The following is a 21,330-nucleotide window of genomic DNA, read 5'->3' on the forward strand; positions in this document are numbered from 1 at the left end:
AATTGATATAAAATTTCGTCCCTCCTTTTATCACAATTCCCACCCACCTTGACCTCCCCAAGCCATAGTTGGCTCAGGGAACCCAAGATGGTAACCACAACATTCCTAATGCCAACATAGAACATCTGAGCTAGAAAAACCATCAGATGGTGAGCCTCAAGAGCCTAAAGGTCACTCTCTGACTCGCTCTATGCACAGTGCCCCCAGCTTGGGCCACCACAGGAAGGCATTCACCTAGAGGTTTCTAGAGGCTGACAGTGGATAACAAGGGGAGCTGGAAGGGGCCGGGAGCAGCTCTCTCCTCCCTCTGCTTCCCTTTGGAGGGGTGTTTTTTCTTTTAAACCTGAAAAATATACCAACAATGGGAATGCCATCATCTGTGAGAGCTCATGCCTGTTGCTAAGAGACCTGTTGCTAAGTTGTAAGTTCTGTCTTTTTTACTATAAACAAAGCCGGTGATTATCTATGTGCTAGGGAGGGAGCCCATTGATGTCGGGCTGGCCTTCAGAGGAGTGAGGACAGGGAGAATTACACTTTTGGCAGAATAGAGAATCAAAATCAAAAGACAGGAAGGAGGACGGAGTGCAGAGAAATCGCCATACCATGATCTGGCCCTTCCCTGCTGGCTTCTCATTCATCAAGACCAGGGGCCGGGTGATTTTCTTGCTGGAGACAATCTGAAAGAAAGAACAAAAACAAGTGTTTTGAGGCTTGGGTCTCAAACACTGTCAAAATAACCCCATCCCCTTAAATACAGCTAGAGCTTCGAATCATGAAAGCACTGTTTGCAATCTTCCCACATTAGATTATCAGCTACTCGAGGACAGAGAACCTTGTCGTCTTCTCTCTGTAAAGGACAACACAGAATGCCCAGTCTGGGGCCCTTGCTTCACAGAATCACAAAATTTTAGAAGTGGAAATGACCTTAGACTTCATCTAAATCTAACCTTTTCATTTTAGGGGTGAGGTCACTGAGGGCTGTTGAGAGGAGAAATATCTTGCCTCAATGTTTGTGTGAGAAGTGAGTGTATCATTTTATTCTTGCATCATTCCTATAGAGGAGAAGGGCAGGTGTGAGAAGGAAATGAGGTCCAGATAAGGGAAATACCTTGTCCAGGGTCACAGTGGGAATTAATGGCAAAACCAGGATTAAACCTTAGATCACTCAGTAAAAACAAACAAACCAAAAACCCCCATGCTATCAGAGCATCTAAAATGAAGCATGTCCCCCACTTTCTGACAGAGAAGTGGTGCAGAATGAGGAATATATATTTGGGCATGGATAACGAAGGAACTTGCTTTACTTGACTATGCATGTGTTTTTTTCCCATCAAACCACATTTACTAAGTATCTACCAAACACCACGAGAAGCACTGGGGATACAAAAAAAACCAGTCCAAGCCCCCAGGGAGCTTATATACGCACACAGAGACAGACAGAGAACACAGATCAGAGAGAAGAAAAGAAGCTATTTCAATCACATAACTAGTTCAGGTTCTCAGAAGCCAGTGTCCCCCATCCCTGTAAAAGGAGGGAGCTTCTAAGAGGCAGTAGTGGCAGCCCTGTCACTGCCAATTAGAGCTGCCTGCCTCCACTCAACACAGGTTGAGACGATGTAACATCAGGGACAGCTCTGGTATGGGCTTAAGGAAAGGAGCCAAGGGGGAAGTTTCAAAGAAGCCAATTTATGCTTAATGTCAGCATAAAGCTTCCCAAAAGGAGAACTGGCCATCAGTGGGATGGGCTGCCTGCAGAAGTGATGGGTTCCCTTTCACTGAAAGCCTTAATGCAGAGCCTGGATGTTCATTCACCTAGCATATTGTTATGAGGATTCTTTGCGTCACCGGCTGGATTATCTAACTGCTCAGTCCCTTCCAACTCTAAAACTGGGTGATTCTATGACAAGGGCCCCCTTATCTGCTCACACATTTCAGTGTTCTCTATAACACTAAACATATTTATTACAAGAGTTTTGTTTTCTGGTGAGGTGTGAGGTAGCTGATTAGGAGAGAGAGAAAATAAACGCTTGTTAACTAAAAAAAAAGTGAAAAGCCTAGATCATTATAGAACTTAATATTGAAAAAGGGATCTTCGAGGTTGTCAAGTTCTATTTCTATTCACTTTATGGATGAGGAAGTGAAACCCAAGGTGCTCAGAGTCACATACATGTTGTAATTGGCAGAAGATAGACCTCGAGAGTCTCTGTCTCTGTCTGTCTGTCTGTCTGTCTGTCTCTCTCTCTCTCTCTCTCTCTCTCTCTCTCTCTCTCTCTCCCCCCCCCAGGTATCTATATATCTACATACATCTGCCATAAAATGGCAGGGCTATATATATATATATATATATATATATATGTGTGTGTGTGTGTGTGTGTGTGTGTGTGTGTGTGTGTATCTATGTATATACATATATATGGAGAGTGTGAGAGAGATTTACACATGTGTGTATACACACACACGTTATTGTTACAAGGTAGGATTCAATAGAGAAGGTGGGGTTTAAGGGGAAATGATTGTGGTATAAAGATACTCACTAAACTCCCATGGCTCCCTATTACCTTAAACAATCAAATATACAACTCTGTGTTTGGCATTTAGAGCCCTTCACAACCTGGCTTTCTACTACAGGGATCTTCCATATTTATTCTTAGCCCCATGGGAGTAAGAATTTTGAATCATTCAATAAACCAGAGTGACCTGAAATTCAAGGCACCAAGGATGTACAGTATGGGGACTTAACACTGAGGTTACTCAATGCCCTGAGTTTGGGGAGGAAGAAGCACAGATATGATGGTATGGTGACTTGAGCAGCAGTGGGGAAACTGCAGCCTTGAGGCCACAGGTTCCCCACCCCTGGGCTTGAGCTCTGGATTTAGAGTCAGACCTGAGAAAGGCAGCAATGGAAAGAGTACCGTATGTGGATCAGTAAAGCCAGGTTCAAATTCTAGCTTTAGCATTTAAATACCCTTGTGATTTTGGGTGAGTGCCTTTAACCTCTTGGACCCCTGTTCCCTCATCTATCAAATAAGGGGGTTAGGTCCAATGATCGATGAGTGTCCCTTTCTAGCTTTAAACCCTAGGAACCCATTCTTTTAATTAAGAACTTAGGAGACTATAATCAGTGGGTATATTTCACAGGAGAAAATGGGTTTTGGACTTGGGGGAAAGAGACAGAAGCTTATGTGACGATATGTGGAGATACACATACCATGCCCAAAGTGCAGGAGAACTGGCCCAGGAAGTCATGCTCATCCAGCTGCAGACTTGACTTGTCCTGATCAAATAGGGCAAACTTGAGCTTCTGTACTTCCTCAAAGTGATAGTCAATGACAAACTTCTTGGCAAATGCTGGGTTCAGATTGTTGATAGCAGTTTCCGTTCTGTCAAACTGGGAAAAACACAGGGTGGAGAGGGTAAAACGAATGGTTAAAGGGGCATGATTAATAAGAAAAGAAAGAAAAATCAAACTGGATATCAGAAATCAAAAGTCAAGTTCATCAGAAAGCAAAACAGCCATAAGAAACTGAAGCCTACAAGAAATGGAGTGATGGATCAGTGGAAGAGGTTAGATATACCAAGACACAGTAGTCAATGACTAATAATCTACTATTTGATAAACCCAAAGATTCCAGCTTCTGGGATAAGAATTCACTATTTGACAAAAACTGCTGGGGAAACTGGAAAAGAGTATGGCAGAAACTAGGTATAGACCAAAACCTCACACCATATACCAAAATAAAGTCAAAATGAACTCCTGATTTAGATGTAAAGGCTGATACTATAAGCAAACTGGGAGAACAAGGAGTAGTTTACCTATCAGATTTATGGAGAACAGAAAAATTCATGACCCAACAGGAGAGAGAACATTACAAAATGCAAAATGGATAATTTTGATTATATTAAATTGAAAAGTTTTTGCACAAATAAAGCCAATGCAACTAAGATTAGAAAGAAAGTAGAAAATTGGGAAAGAATTTTTACAACCAGTATCTCTGATAAGGGCCTAATTTCTAAAATATATAGAGAATTAAGTCAAATTTATAAGAATACAAGTCATTTCCCAATTGATAAATGGTCAAAGGATATGGGTAGGCAGTTTTCAGATGAAGAAATTAAAGCCATCTATAGTTATATGAAAAAATGCTCTAAATCAGTTGATTAGAGAAATGCAAATCAAAACAACTCTGAGGTACCACATATCAGATTGGCCAACATGACAAAACAGAAAAATGTTAAATGTTGGAGAAGATGTGGGAAAATGGAACACTAATGCATTGTTGGTGGAGTTGTGAAATGATCCAACCATTTTGGAGAGCGATTTGGAACTATGCCCAAAGGGTTATAAAAATGTGCATACCCTTTGACCCAGCAATAGTACTTCTAGGGCTGTAACCCAAAAAGATAAAAATGGGAAGAGGACCCACATGTACAAAAATATTTATAGCAGCTTTTTTTGTGGTGGCAAAGAATTGGAAATTGAGAAGATGCTCATCAACTGGGGAATGGCTGAACAAGTTGTGGTATATGAATGTGATGGAATATTATTGTGCTATAAGAAATGATGAGCAGGCAGACTTCAGAAAAACCCATATAGACTGATGCTGAGTGAAGTGAGAAGAACCAGGAGAACATTCTACACAGTAACAGCCATGTTGTGTGATAACTAACGTTGACAGACTTAGCCCTTCCCAGCAATGCAAGGACCTAAGACGGCTCCAGAGGTATCATGATGGAAAATGCTATCCAGAAAGAACTATGGAGTTTGACTGCAGATGAAGCATAATATTTGCTATTTTTTTCCTTCTGTTTTGTTTTGTTTCCTCTTTCTTGTGGTTCCTCCATTGGTTCTAGTTCTTCCTTACAACATCACTAATGTGAAAATATGTTTAATAGGAATGTATATATATAGCCTATATCAGATTACATGCCGTCTTGGGGAAGGAGGGGAGGAGGGAGGGGGAAAAAATTTAAAACTCAAAAGCTTATAGATGTGATTATTGATAAATCAAAATAAATTAATAAAGAAAGAAAAAAAAAGAAACTGAAGCCTAAAGTCATTCTCAGAAACTAAAACTGCATTAGACACAGACATCAAAACTCACATGAATATCACACCATCACAGATTCAACTTATATCATGTTGCTGAGCTACATTCCTGGCCTACAGTCCTTGGCTACTGCAATTCTCTACCCATTAGTTTCTACCCAGGAAAGATACAGTGCAGGTCAGGAGCCTGGGCCTAGCTGCTCCAGTCCTCTTTGTCCCCAGGGGAGTGCTGACATCACCAGGAAAACAAGGACCCATTCCCAACATGGAACAGCTGAGCCAAGGACCCACACCTTTTTTTCATTTTTATTCATTCATTCATTCATTCATCATTCATTCATTCATTCATTTATTTGTTTATTTTTTATTTTTGCTAGGCAAATGGGGTTAAGTGACTTACCCAGGGTCACACAGCTAGTAAGCGTTATGTGTCTGAGGCCGGATTTGAACTCAGGTCCTCCTGAATCCAGGGCTCTATCCACTGTGCCACCTAGCTGCCCCGAAGGACCCACTCCTTCTTGTGCTCCATTGGTGGTGGGGGTGGGAACAACCGGTGGCATTTGCTGGTTGAGGGGAGCATGAAATACATGACAAGATACTTTGCACAGTGGTGAGCATAGTTCCTTCACCAGCCCTGGATGATACACAAAGCCTCACCATATTTTTTAGGTTTATTCTCCATGTGTATCTCAAATCTCCCTCATCAACCAGGGAACTGCCTGAAGACAGGGACTGCTGGGTCTTTTCTTTCTTCTATCTCCCATTCAAGTGCCTCATTCAGAACCCTTGGCATTATCTGGCTGCTGGTATCACAGTGCTCTCTCCCCTGCTTCTACCAGAGCCAACAACAGTACCAGGACCTGGCAGATTAGGCTGTGATATCAATGGGCTTACTTATAGCTTGGCTCTATGGTCGGCCACTGTAACCTGAGCCTGTGATCGTCCAGGGAATGCTGCTAATAGCATTTACCACACCCCTCCAATTCCCCTCACTGACTGGAATCTTGATGCTGGGGAAAGAGGAAGCATGAGGAATTCTTATTCAAAAACAAAAACAACAACAACAACAGAAAACCCCCCCTAAAAAACAAACAACTATCACAATAAAACTGTCCTGTGCTGTCATTAAAGTGCTTTGCTGGGTGCCACGTGGCCAAATTCGAACCTCTCACACAGAGATAGTTACAAACCACCTAAATCTATTACCGCCCCTCCTTTTATAGACAAGGAATCTGTTCAAGACCACACAGAAGTCAGTGGATGAACAAAGATTTGAAATAATGCCTTATTCTGTCTTCTACACCAATGATATAGAGAAATTGTAGACTGGTTCCCCTTGCCCCTGAAAAAGCAGATTTGATAGTTTCAGATGAAGATTTGTGATTTGCTTCCAATGGCCGAGGCACAGACAGACTGAGTTCTAGGGGTCCCTTGGAGGCCAAGACTTGTTACTATGTATGTAGTTCCCACTGTCTCATCTCTAGCAGCATCCACATGTGTGGTCCAGCTGGTTCCCATTTAGTACAGGCCAAACCAGGCTGATCTAAGATGCCAGCCCAGGCACCTGAGCCTTTTCCAGCAGGACCTCCCCAAATCCTAGCCTCCAGGAGCTGAAGTTCTCATTAAACATGCCCAGCTCCACCTGTGACCTCAGAGGCAAACACTCCGACCCTGGCCCTCCCTTCTGTAGATACATTTATTTATTTTTAGTTTTCAACATTCACTCCCACAAGTTTTTGAATTCCAAATTTTCACCCCATGTCCCCCCTCCCCCCACCCCAAGATGGCATGCATTCTGAATATCCCTTCCCCTAGTCTGTCCTCTCTTCTATCTCTCCCCTCCCTTCTCTTATCCCCTTCCCCTTCTATTTTCCTGTAGGGCAGGATAGACTTCTGTACCCCATTTCCTGTATTTCTTATTTCCCAGTAGCATGTGAAAACATTTTTTTAAACATATGTTTTTAAAACTTTAGGTTTCAAATTTTCTCTCTTCCTCCCTCCCCACCCACCCTCATTGAAAAGGCAAGCAACTCAATATAGGTTATACATGTGCAGTTATGCAAAACACATCCATAGTAGACATGTTGTGAAAAACTAACTCTATTTCCCTTAATCCTATCCTGCCCTCCCATTTATTCTATTCTTTCTTTTGACCCTGTCCCTCCTCAGAAGTATTTACTTCTGATTACCCCCTTTCCCAATCTGCCCTCCTCTCTATCATCCCCCTGCTCTCTTGTCCCCTTCCCCCTATTTTCCTGTAGGGTAAGACAGATTTCCATACCCAATTGAATGTGTATGTTATTCCCTCCTTAAGCCAAATCCTATGAGAATAAGATTCACTCATTCCCTCTCACCTTCCCCCATTTCCCCTCCACTGTAAGAGATTTTCTTTTCTGTTTTTTTTGTGAGATAATTTACCCCATTCTACCTCTCTCTTCTTCTCTGAGTATAATCCTCTCTCATCCCTTAATTTTATTCTCTATCTGCCCTCTGTCTGTCTATCTACATATACATACATATAATTTTTTTCCTCCAACTACCCTAATACTGACAAAGGTCTCATGAGTTATAAATATCATCTTTCCATGCAGGAATGTAAACAGTTCAATCTTAATAAGTCTCTTATGATTTCTCTTTCCTGTTTACCTCTTCATGTTCCACTGAGTCCTGTATTTGAAAGTCAAATTTTCTATTCAGCTCTGGTCTTTTCATCAAGAATGCTTGAAAGTCCTCTATTTCACTGAATGACCATTTTCTCCCCTGAAGGATTATACTCAGTTTTGCTGGGTAGGTGATTCTTGGTTGTAATCCTATCTCCTTTGCCCTCTGGAATATTATATTCCATGCTCTGCGGTCCTTTAATGTAGAAGCTGCTAAATCTTGTGTTATCCTGATTGTGTTTCCACAGTACTTGAATTGTTTCCTTCTGGCAGCTTGTAATATTTTCTCCTTGACCTGGGAACTCTGGAATTTGGCTATACTATTCCTAGGAGTTTTCCTTTGGGGATCTCTTTCAGGAGGAGATCTGTGGATTCTTTCAATTTCTATTTTGCCCTCTGGTTCTAATATATCAGGGCAGTTTTCCTTGATAATTTCTTGAAAGATGATGTCCAGGCTCTTTTTTTGATCATGGCTTTCAGACAGTCCAATAATTTTTAAATTCTTCTCCTGGATCTATTTTCCAGGTCAGTTGTTTTTCCAATGAGATATTTCACATTGTTTTCTAATTTTTCATTCTTTTGGATTTGTTTTACTGTGTCGTGATTTCTCATAAAGTCACTATCTTCCAATTGCTCTATTCTAATTTTTAAGGAAGTATTTTCTTCAGTAAGTCTTTTGGACTTCCTTTTCCATTTGGCCAATTTTGCTTTTTAGGGCATTCTTCTCCTCATTGGCTTTTTGGACCTCTTTTGCCATTTGGGTTAGGCTATTTTTTAAGGTGTTATTTTCTTCAGTATTTTTTTGGGTCTCCTTTAGCAAGCTGTTGACTTGTTTTTCATGATTTTCTTGCATCACTCTTATTTCTCTTCCCAGTTTTTCCTCTACTTCCTTACTTGCTTCTCAAAATCCCTTTTGAGCTCTTCCAAGGCCTGGGACTGATTCATATTTTTCTTGGAGGCTTTGGATGTAGGAGCTTTGACTTTGTTGTCTTCTTCTGGTTGTATATTTTGATCTTCTTTTTCACCAAAGTAAGATTCTATGGTCTGACTTTTTTGCGCTGCTTGCTCATGATCCCAGCCAATTACTTGAGTTTTAAACTCTTTGTTAAGGTAAGAGTCTGCTTCCAATGTGGAGAATGTACTGTCCCAAGCTTTGGGGGTTTGTACAGCTGTTTTCAGAGATACTTGTAGGGACCTGTAAATTTTCAGTTCTTCCAAGGTGGTATGATAAGGGGCAAGGTGTTTACTCCTTTCCTGGCCTGTGACCACAAGTATTCCTTTCTGTCCTGTAACTGTGAGGAAGGGTTCCTCTCCACAGCCACTCCAAGCTCCACCATGCCAGTGTTCCTCCTCACCCCAGCACCACTGCCCAGAACTGTGACCCAGATCCACAGATGGGCAAAGCAAGAGATTCCTGCCTCAGCACTGGCAAAGAGATCCCTGCAGTCCCTCTCTGATCAGCCACTTGATTCTCCCTCAGTCTGTGGGCCAGAAGCTTGGGAAGCAGCGGCCCCCCCCACCCCCGGCCACGCTCTTGGGGAATGGAGCTGAAACCCCACCTTCCTGTCTCAGCACCGACAGAAACAGACTTTTCCCACTGACCTTCTAAGTTGTCTTTGGCATTAGTGGATTGAGAAGTCTGGAAAGCTCCACAGCTGTCTGCAATTCAGTCCTCTGAGGCCTGCTCCAGGTTCCCTGGGGCATGCGCTGTGCTTCCGGCCCGGCGTGATACACCTTTCTGATCGATCATCCAGGTTGTTGTAGGCTAGAAATTTGTTTTACTCTGTCTTTTTGTGGGTTCTGCTGTTTCAGAATTTGTTTAGAGCCATTTTTTATGAGTATTTGGAGGGGTTTGGAGGAGAGCTCAAGCAAGTCACTGCTTTCACTCTGCCATCTTGGCTCCGCCCCCTCTCCCCATCCTCCCTTCTTAACAATGTTTCCTTTCACTAACACCAGCACCCTGGTTAAATATAGACCCCGGGCCAGGAGCTGAAAATCTCCAGCTCGAGAGCCCAGGCCTTGGAAACTAGATGGGAAAAACCCACTTGGTTTGTTCACCCGGACAGTCCATAACCCTGACTTCTGAGCAGCCATGTGATATAATGAAAGCAGCACTGGAATGGAGAATCAGCAGATCCAGATACTGTTCTAGTTCTCACACTCAGTGTAGCCAAACTATACAACTTTGAGCAAGGCACACTTCTCAGAGTCTCAGTTTCCACATCCGTAAAATGAAGGCTGGAATGGATGATTTCCAAGATCCTTTTCAACTCTGATATTCCACACTTAAAGATTCTACATTTCAAAGTCTCCTCCTGGTCTGATGTTCTATTTGAAACTAAAAGGCAATAATAAATCATATTTATAGAGTGATTTGAGGTTTATGAAATGGGGTGTGTGTGTGTGTGTGTGTGTGTGTGTGTGTGTGCGCGCGCCACATAATTTAAAGTTTGGTGGTTGATGCTCAGTAGGCAGCATGGCATAGTAGATGAGACATTTGACTTAAGTGTCAAGGAGATATGGGTTCAAATCCTACCTCATATACTAGTTATGTGACCCTGGGCTTAACCTTAATCTTAACCTTAACCTCTTTGCTTCAGTTTCCTGAAGACAGTGTTGAACTCAGCAGGTAATGAGGTACCTTCCAGTTGTAAATCTATGATCTTATGATCCTCAGGACAATCCAGTGAGGTACACGTATGGTGCAAACATGATTAGTCCCATTTTTCAGATGAAAAGATTAGGCCACAAGAAGTTAAGTGACTTGTACAAGGTCACATAGCTAGTAAGGGGCAGGCAAAGCCAATGTACTAACCCAGCTGTGCCTGCTCTTCTGACTCCTAGTCTTCTGTATTCATTCCACTGCTTCTGAGTAGCCTGGTGTGGAAATCATGCATTTCCATTCTTGGTTAGGCTGAATATTCTCACTGTGTGATCTTGGAGAGGCCACCTCAACCCCTCACAAGAGAACAACATTCTTCCTGCCCATTCTGTCCTCCTTGGGAAGGGTATGGGAAGGAGTACAGGCAGATTAGATAGGACAGTGCTCAGCAGAGAAAAAGCAATCCTTAGCATTGGGGGTGAAGTCATTCTGCTTCTTGTTTCCAAAGCTATGGCAGAGCTGGATCTGTCAGCTCCTGACAAAGTCACAGCTTTACAGAAATGAGACCAGTCTTGTGGTTCTTGTCACCAGCCACTTCAGGTTTTTGGGAAGATTCTAGGATTTAGGGCTAGGAAGTTTGAGTGATCATTTAGTCCAACCTGTAATTAACCAGGTCATCTGACTCCAAATCCAGTGTTCTTTCAATTTTTACTGTACCACTTTTTCACTGGCCTTATCCAGACTCGATGAACAACGATCTTCTATCCCCACCCAACCCTCACCCAACCCTGATTCCACCTGTCCTTGGGCTTGGGAGGATGGGAGACTCACCTCATACCACTTGCCATTGTTCTCAGTGAATAAAACACAGAAGGGGTCAGACTTGGAGGTGACATCTCGGTCTAACAGGTTCTGGCCACAGACGGAGAGTTCCACCTTGCACACGCAGTACTGGGACCCAATGGGCCCTGCAGGGGAGCTGGCGCCCATTGTGTAGGCCATGACTGCTGGGGGCAGCAATGGTTCCTGACAATCTACAGGAAGAGAAAAGGGGAAGGTGAGGCTCTGCAAAGACAACAACCCCTCTACCCTTCCAGGGCACCTTGGATCCCCAAATCACCCTTAATTCTCTTCCCAATTACAAACAATTCTGTGATAACACATTTTGAAAATGCAAATTTGTTCAAATGCAACTGACATATTAGGGAACACTTTTAGTATGACTTGAATTTCAACTTGGCTTTTAAAGGATTTCTTCCTCAACAAACAGCAAGAATGCCGAAGACTGTACCACTTCAGTGACTCACAGGCCACAAGCTTTCTGCTGCCCACTTCCACAAGCAAACTTCAGGTCTGTGTCAAGGCAAAGTGCCATAGTTATTGTATGTCTTCTGGTACAGCATGAACTAAGAGCAGAAAGGACTGGTCTATATCACCCTACCCTTTTCCATCACATTCAGGCCTCTGGCCCGAGGCCCAGAGTTACTGGGCACAGGTCAAAACAGCAACCTGATGCCATGGATAGAGTGACTACTTTATATATTTCTTAACCATTTACCATGTATAAAACTGTGCTACCGCTTTTATATGGTATCTATTGGTCGCGCGCGCACGTGTGTGTATGTGCGTGTGACTAATAAAGGTTTTCAGCATTGTGACCCCAAGTCCATTTTCCCCATTAGCTCTGTGGTTTTTATTGCTGGATTTTGCATAGCATGGTGCTTTTTGAGAACACAAATGTCAAGTTATGGCTGAATTGCCTATATAGTGCCCTCTAACGCACTGTCACTGTCCAATGTATGTCTAGGTTTAAAGTGGATTTGGTTATCTCTATGTCCTACGCATGTGTCTAAGTAGGATTATAAACTCATGAAGGGTAGGGGCTGGCTCTCTGAAAATCCTCTGGTGCCATACCAGCACTGTGAACAGTTTAGTACTTAATAAAGATTTTAGGATTAAGGCTGATAGAGGATGGGAAAGGGAGAAGAAAAGGATGACGATACACCAGAGCTGGCCAAGGGAGTCAGGTGTCTTTTCCCAGGGTGATATGTTTTAGCTACAGTCTTTTAAGCCAAGAACTTTTAATCATCTGTGCAGACCAATATCAAATTGGGTAGTTAGGAGCTTAGGGGCTTAGAGAAGCAAATAGGAGAGGCTGAGGGAGGTCATAGCTTTAATTCCCACATGGGTCCGTTAGCCTTATTATGATTGATGGCCATGGAATACAGCCCGCCATTGCTTAAAAATGCAGGCCACTGGTCACAAGCGGCAGAGAGTGAGAGAGTATGTATGGCTCAGTGCAGAATATCTCCATGTCCAAAGACAATTCAAAGAATGTGTTCTACCAACAAGGGGTCAAATACAACAAATATTAAAGCCTTAACGTGTGCAGAAAGCCATAGGAAGATGCAGAGTTGAGTAAGGAGTCTTCAAGGAACATAATCAGTTGGTCCAGTAGTCAACAAGCATGTATTTAATACTTGCTGTGTTCAAGGCACCGTAATAACAACTGGAAACACAAAGAAAGGAAGGAATGGTCTCTGCCCCCAAGGAACTCACATTCTAATGGGAGAGATGACATACAAATAACAGTGTACAAGAGTAGGAGACATAAAAACACATGACATTTGAGTTGGGCTTTAGGAAATTGGTAGGAATTCAAAAGAAACTACAAACTATTAACAACCCCATGAAGGAATTCTCCAAATCAATAATAAGAGAAATGAAAATAAAAATAACTGATATTTTCGTTCACACTGAGCAAATTGGCAGGGATAAAAAATAAATGGGAAGAGTCAATGGTGAAGAGATTGTGGAAAGACAAGCACACTAATGAACTGTTCGTGGAGCTATGAAATAGTTCAACCATTATGGAAAGCAATTTGCAATTATGCTAAGAAAGTGAATAAAATGTCCATGTTCTTTGACCTAGAGATTTCATTGCTACATATAAACCCCAAGGAGGTCAGTGAGAAAAAGAAAAATCCCATATACACTAAAATATTTATAGCAACACTTTTTGTATTAGCAAAGGATTGGAAACAAAGTAGTTACCCACCAGTTGAGGAATAGCTAAACAAGTTGTTGCATAATGGAACATTACTACATTATGACACAATATATATGATGAATTCAGAAAAGCGTGGAAGGACATGAACTGGTACAAAGTAAACAGAAACAGGAAAACAATGTATTCAATAGTACAATGTAAATGAAAAAAAACAACAAAAAACCAATCAAAACTGAATTTGCAAAAATGACTAGGCTCAACCCCCTAGAAAAGAAACGAGAAGCCAACTCCTCTCCCTTTTTGCACAAGTGGAGGATTATGAATGTGGACTATTGCATATGTCAAACCTTTTCAATGTTTCAAGAAATTTCAAACTTGTCCTGGCCTCCCCCGCCCCTATCCCTCTTCCACCATCTTTATGTTCTTTGCTACAAGGGATGGTTCTCTAGAAGAGAGGAAGGACACCAAAAGAAACTTATAGGTGATATAAGGTCAAAAGTTATCAATGAAATTTATTTTTTAAAATAGGTACATATTTAACAACTGAAAGAAGACATTACAAGTAACGGATCAATGTGAACACAATATGCATTTGGAAAGCAGAATGGAAATCCATTCAAGCTCCTATGCAAAGTCTAGTTTTGGGGTGGTGGCACACTGGATAGAGCACCCAGCCTGGAGTCAGGAAGACCTGAGTTCAAATCCAGTCCCAGACACTTATTAGCTGTGACCCTGGAACCCTGGGCAATCACTTAACCCCATTTGCCTCAGTTTCCTTATCTGTAAAATGAACTGGCTTAGGAAATGGCAAACCATTCCAGTATCTTTGCCAAGAAAACCCCAAATGGGGTCATGAAGAGTCAGATACGACTGAACAAGAACAACAACAAAAGTCTAGTTTTCCTCCTATTCAAAGGCCAATACTAGGCACTACTCAGTTAAGAGCTACAACCAACCTAACCCTCTCAGTGCATTCAGAATTTCAATCCTGACTTTAATTGCGCTTATAGTACATTGCACGCTGGTACTGCACAATTTTCAGGCATGACTTATCCTGGCATGTAAGATAATCAATTTCCATACTAGGATTTGAAAATCTATGTTAACTCAACTTAGGCCCAGTGTAGTCAAGCTTCAGGGCTGACAGAGAGAAGTAGTGGCATGGATGACACAAGGCAGTGGTGATTTTTTTTTTAAAGAAATCTACCATTGTTCTTCAGTTCTAGGAAATATCACATGTATTTTTGGTTGTGAACATCCCTTCTTTGTATTTCCCAAACACATACAATAATATTGGAGGATCATCCAAGTGTGACAGGGGTCAAAAGAGGGAAACTCATCTGGGATGCATTATTTTGTCAGAGATAATTCAGAAAGTGAATAGATGAGAATCATGAACAAATAATGACAAAAGCATTTCCTTTGAGCTTCTAGGTTTTCCATTTTAAGAATTAACAGAACATACCCTAAAAGTGCTATTTTTAAAAAAACTATTTATTTGGAGCTTTCATAGCAGCTTTATATGAAATTGGAGTGGGGGGTAAAGGGGATGGAAGCAACTGAAATGTCCAACATTAGATGAATGGTTAACTCAATTGTGATACATTAACGCAATAGAATATTATAATGCAATTAAGACAAGCTAGCATGATTAGGAATACAAAGAAATCAGGCTCTTAGAAAATAATGGAAAGTAAAAAAAAAAAAGCAGAACCAGAAGAATAGCAGAGACACTATGATTATACAAAGGAATATGAATGAGAACAAATGGACAAAGGATCCTAACTGGGGGCTTAGACAAGGAGACTAAAAAGGTGGCATGATACTTTATGTAATGAGACTGATTCATTTGAATATAAATAGTTCCTAAATTTGATTGTTTATATTGATAGTCCATGCTAGATTTCTAATAATTTAATTTATTGAAATTAAAAAAAATAACAGGACCAGATAACCATTCTGAAATTGATATGCCAAGACCCATGCTGCATCTTGGACTATAGGAGGCAGGCAATAACACCAAGCCCTTTCTTGCTGCACTGACTTTTACCATTGTATCCTAAAACACAGGCATCCCAGGAATGGCTAATAGTCTTTCTGTTTCACATGACAGTGGGTAATGGGAAATATGGTCTGTGATTCCTGCAGCATAGACCTTTCCCATACATTATTTTACACAGATTAGGATATATACTCTCCTATGTGGAGTTAAAGACCTACTCCATCTCTCATGAGAATAGGATATTGGAAAGAACACTGGAAAAGGACCAGGAGCCCTGCATCCCTAGGCCTGACTCTAAAGCTATTTAGCTGTGTGACCCCATGGAAGTCATTTAGCCTTCATGTACACCAATTGCTTTATGTGTCAGAGAGAATAATCCCTGCCCTGATTATGAGGGCATGGGTATGAAAGGGCTTTGGAGAATATAAAACTACACAAATGTGGGGGATGATGATAATGATAATGATTTAACAGTGGTGGTGGGTAGTGTTCTGAATATGACTTGGACAAATCTTAATGCAGATGTCCTTTGTGAAAAGAACAAAGCCATACAGATGGCAGAAGCAGAGCAGGAAGAAGACTCTAAATTTCTCTCCCTGTCCATTCCAGTCTCTACATGCCAGACTACATTTATGTTATTTTTCCCATCAATGCCAAGATAAACAAAGTTATTCTGATCTCAAGTGGATGGACACCCCCACATATACACATGATACTCCCAAACCAGAAGGATTTCCAAATGTACTACTTCCCCACAATTAATCCCTGTTTTCCCTGTATCTTCCAGAAAGCAGATCAGTCCCAAAATAATCTTTGCTTATGAAAGGAGCCTAGGGTGGGATAGATCACTTTACTGCGCTGATACTTACCTTGGCTTTAACTTCAAGGCTGTTTTTAAAAATGCACTTTATGTAATGCTTTATGTACCATAAAGCCTACCTCTGCCTACCTCTACCCTGGCACTTAACCAACTCTCTTCCTCCCATTCAGAGAGCTCCCTTGGGACTTCCCCAGGCACCAAATCTGAACAGAGAACACAGTTTTGGGAGTGACAAATGAATGTGTACAAGCAGCACTGTCTCTTCTTCCCCTGTGTGTAGTCTTTACTCACAGTTTCCTGTGCTTAGGTTGCTCACCCTCCTTCTTCTGTTCAGTTCCTACCCTTTAAAGCCAATTCAAATGTCTCTCTGTTTTTCCCAAGTTGATAAATACCCTTCCCCTCAGACTTCACACACAGACTTTGCACCTCTCTTACACATAATATTACAGGATAAGCACATCAGAGTCATCCATGTGTACCATATCCCCCTCCCCACTGGAGTCTAATCTCTTTGAAAGCAGGGACACCCCATCTTACCTAAACAAGGTTTCTGTCCAGAGCCCAGCACAGTGGAAAAGCTTAATAAAGGCTGTCTGTAGAATGAAATCAACAAAGCCAAAACAGACCTGCTCCAGCAATTTTCAAGCTGAGATGTTGATTTGTCTCTCCCTTAAAGGTGTGCATGTCTTGAAATAGTGCTTCCTCCGCCCCACCCCTCACCCCCCCTAAAGAATACGAATTCAAGATAGGGAAAATATAACAGCTAAACCAATGTCCATCCAAAGACCAGGGAATCATAGCTGGCCAGATGAACATGAAGCAGTGATGTAGTGTCACCATGGGGAAAAAAGTCCCAAATACATGCTATTAAAAAGTGTGGGTGTGGTGGTGAGAGGGAAAGGAGAGAGAGAGAATTGGAGGGAGGAGGGAAGGGGGGAGAGAGGGAGAAAAGGGAAGAGGAGGAGACCGAAGGAAGAAAGGACAAATGGGGAAGGGGAGAAAGAATGGGAGAGGGAAGGGGGAAGGAGAGACAGAGAGGAGAGGAGAGAGGAAAGTGGAGAGAGACAGAGACAGAGAGACACACAGAGAGAGATTTTAACATTCAAGTGTAAGAGAATAGGAAAACAATCCTTCTAGATTTATGAATAAATCTCTAAGGCCCCTTCCCTTTTCTGTAGTCCCAGTTGAACAGATGATCCTGATAAAAAAAATCTCCAAGGATCCCTTAGGCAAAGGTCTTGACTGTTTAATTCCCTAGGAGAAAGGACCCAGAGGGCAGTTTCCAATGCCTCCCCTTATCTCCAGTTAGGAAGCTAGGTGGTACAGTGAATAAAGTGCTAGGCCTAGAGTCAAGAAGACTTAACCTGAGATCTAGCTTAAGACATACTACCTATGTGACCCTGAAGAAGTCATTTAACCCATTTGCTTCAGTTTCCTCAACTAAAAAATGAGAACAACAGTAGCTACCTCTTAGGGCTGTTGTGAGGATTAAATGAGATAGTATTTTTTAAAAGCCCTTAGCATGCTTTCTGACACATAGTAGGCACTATATAAATGCTTATTCCCCTCTTTCCACCCTCACCCCCCCAGTTCCAGTTATATGTTGCCCTCTAGGGGCAGTCTGTCATCTCTCTTTCAGTTTCTCCTGATATATGAGGACCTTTGCTCAATCTTATCCCTCCCACCTATCACCTGTAGCTTGATGGCTACAGGGCCAGGTGATAGCCAGTGCTTTAAATGCTGATTTGGTGGATTAGAAAATGTGGGTATATCAATTGGAAATGGCTCAATAAGTTGTAACATATAAATGTTACGAGATATTTCTGTGTTATAAGGAACAACAAATATGATGAATACAGAGAAGCAGGGAAAGACTTACATGAACTGATACAGGTGAAGTAAGCAGAGCCAGGAACACAATATATAACAATGTAAACAGAAAAGAAAGACAACAATCAAAAGTGAATTTTGCAAAATGACAGAGAGCAAGCATGGTCCTAAGGAAGAGTTATGAGCAGACACCTCTATCCCACAGAGGTGAGGGGTCCACAAGTGTGGAGCATTGCATATATTTTCAGAGATTTTAATATACTGATTGGTTTCACTGATTTTTTCTTCTTCCTCTTTTCATTTTCTTTAAAATTATATTATTTGTTATATGAGACAGCTCTTAGGGAGGGGAAGAAAAAGGGATGCTGGGAGAAATTTTGATAATTTCAAAACAAAAGATATCAATAAAAATTTCTTAAAAATAAAATAAATATTGGTAGGAGGCTAAGTGCCCAAAATAGTGATGGTTAAGTGCCCAGAATGGAAGGAGCTTCATCCGTCATGAGAATGAGGAAAGAGTATCCCAGTGCTAGAGATAAGAATGGAGGACTTGCAGTTTAGGAAGGTGGAAAGAATTTCAGTATTCCTTGTTAAATAACCACCCTGGGTAGCATTTCAGAAAGGGCCAGCATTTTTCGGAACTGAGGGGGAAGGGAATCTCTTCTGGGTAATAGGCACTGGCAGGGCGGGAGTAGGACCCTATCACCCCTTCCCCACTGAGGCAGCAAGGAAAAAGTAGCTGAGGAAACTAACCATGGTCACTCTCCAACGTGGGACCCCTCAATGCTCATGCCTCCAAAGTGTGGCACTTATGGTGGAGGGGGGGGATAAGAGAACCCACCTGAAGGCCAGAACCCTGAAGATGCAGTCTGAGAAATGGGCAGTACCCAATACCCTTCCCAATCCCCACACCCATGGGCAAAACCCAGAGCATACCCCCAAACTCAAAACTCACCCTCCACCTGGACAGCTCTCCGAAATCTGAACAAGGAACACATGGCTTCTTGGGGACCCTGAGCAATGGCTGGGGGGCAAAGCATATACTTGTAGCCCTCAGGCCCCTCTACTGTGAATGCCAGCAGGGCGGGCTGTGCACAGGGAAAAGAGGGCCTGACGCAATGGAAAAAAAAAAACACCCACCCTACTTGGACAAGATGTCATTTGCAGAGAACCTCCTGGCCCAGATGGAAACTCTGCCTAATGTAGCCCAAGCCCATAATCACCTCCTGTAGCATCCCAGCAGGCAATTTGGGGTTTGACTAATCCCAGCCTGGGGAGGGAGAACCTGGGCAGGAGAAGAGCACATATCCTCACTTGGGTCTACTGGCCCATAGCCAGGGGGCTGGGACCTGCACACCTGAGACTGGATAGGCAGGGACCATTTCTGGCAGATTGGAGCCTGAGTGGGGACAGGGAAGGAGGTGTGCTTCTCTAGAGGATGGGGGAAGGGGAACAGGAGACCTTCTGAGGAGTAAAGTAGTATTCCAGAGAATAGAATGGAGAGAGGAGAAAGGGGAGAGGGAGAAAGGAAGGAGGGCGGGGAGATAGGAGAGGTTAAGCGGGGAAGGGAGGAAAGGAGGAAGAGAAAGAGAGAGAGAGAGAGAGAGAGAGAAGAGAGAGAGAGAGAGAGAGAGAGAGAGAGAGAGTGAGAGAAGTACAGAGATGTCAAACTCTAGGCCAGCAGCAAGCAGCTGGAACCTGATAAAAATGTAACTGGGGGCAGCTAGGTAGAGTAGTGGATACAGCACAGGTCAAGAGGACCTGAGTTCAAATATGACCTAGATGCGTACTAGCTATATGACCCTGGGCAAGTCACTTCACTCCAACTGCCTTCCAAAAAATGTAATTAGGAAATGTTTAACAAAATAAATAAAAATACAGTACAATATAGGTAATATACATTTATACTTTTCTAAGTCAATATGTGGCCCACAGGAATCCATTTCTATTTGAGTTTGCCACCACTGGCATGGTAGATACTGTGCTGGACTTTGAATAGGAAGACTTGAGTGTGAGTCCTGCCTGATTTACTAGCTGTGTGACCTAGACAACCCTCTTCACTTCACTTTCCTGTTGTATTTGATGACCTTTAAGGTCCCTTCCAAGTCTTCATGTGTGACCCTTTGGGAAAGCTGGGGGAACTAGTGGCCATAGCAGACAAAGAACTAGACTTAAATTCAAGAGACCAAGGTTTGAGTGGTTTGAGTATAGACTCTAACACTGGTTGTATGAGTGCAGAAGTGACAAATTTCTCTAAGCTTCAGATTAAAGTCGGGCACAACTTACCTTACAGCGCTATTAGGAAAGCACTTTAATAAACTATATACAAGAGACTGGGATGGTGTATGAGTCTCAGAGTCAGAAAGGCCTGGGTTCAAGTCTTGTCTCTGACACACCCTGGCTGCATGACCCTGGTCAAGTCCCTTAACCTCTCAGCACTCCAGGCAACTTTCTAATATTGTAAAGTGCAAAGAAGTTCCTGATCTACATTGGTAGAAGGAGTTTCTTCCTCTGGACTTCACTGTACCAGTGAAATTACAGATGAAGACAAAAAAAGTGCTGTATAAATGTGATCTATTGCATAGAATAAGTGACAAGGAGTTAAGCTCATGGAATTAAGACAGGTATTCATAATGTTTTTGGTTCTTCCACTGTTTTGCAAGGGAACTTTACATGAGAAATTTAATCTCTCTGGGCCTCAGTTTCTCTTTTAGTGAAAATGGGGAAAACAAACCTGTCTTTCAGGGTAGGCAGGGGAATTGATGTAGGGAAAGGGTCACATTGTTCCAGTTCAATTCAATTCAATATTTATTAAGCAGCTACTATGTGCAAGGCATTGTGCCAGAGATACAAAAACCAAAAATGAAATAGTACCTTCCTTGGAGGAGCTTATAGTCTATTGGCATCATACAATACATGCACAGACAAGTAAATAGAAAGTAACACAAAGTTCAAGAGATAAAGAGCATAAATTTCAAAAACATGGCCTATCCCAACCATAGCCAGCTCTACCAAGCTCTTTCCTGCCCTGCTATCTAGCCCTTAAAGGGAGGTGAAATTGAGTCAACTTCTGCCCTGACCAGTGCTGCCCATGGCACCCCTTCCTACAGCAAGAAGTAGATGGGATCCTTCAAAGGCTGAGCAAAAGTGTTCAGCACAATGCCCAGTAGGTATGTGGCATCCAGCTTCCCACCAGGCCCAAAGGAGGAATTTGTTTCACTCACGGTGATATACCCATCCCAATGATGAGTCCCATTTAGCTTGGAGCCATATCTCCAAACAGGTAGATCCATTTGTCAGGATATAATGGAAATGGATAAGCATTCTGAAAGAAGACACAGACAGACAGACAGACCCAG

General features: G+C 42.2%; 1 protein-coding gene across 1 annotated transcript in view; it reads right to left on the reverse strand.

Annotated features, from left to right (window-relative positions):
* CPNE2 (copine 2) overlaps positions 1–21,330 on the reverse strand; it is a 93,621-nt gene that overhangs the window by 52,815 nt on the left and 19,476 nt on the right. Inside the window, exons 2-4 of the mRNA XM_020965691.2 lie at positions 11,141–11,343; positions 3,209–3,388; positions 603–677 (exon numbers count right to left, since the gene is read on the reverse strand). Coding sequence (XP_020821350.1) covers positions 603–677; positions 3,209–3,388; positions 11,141–11,311 — 426 coding nt within the window. The 5' untranslated portion in view covers positions 11,312–11,343. The remainder of the gene's footprint in view (positions 1–602; positions 678–3,208; positions 3,389–11,140; positions 11,344–21,330) is intronic.

This window comes from Phascolarctos cinereus, unplaced genomic scaffold (genome assembly GCF_003287225.1).
Source record: "Phascolarctos cinereus isolate Bilbo 61053 unplaced genomic scaffold, phaCin_HiC Scaffold_2;HRSCAF=192, whole genome shotgun sequence".
Lineage (NCBI taxonomy): Eukaryota > Metazoa > Chordata > Mammalia > Diprotodontia > Phascolarctidae > Phascolarctos > Phascolarctos cinereus.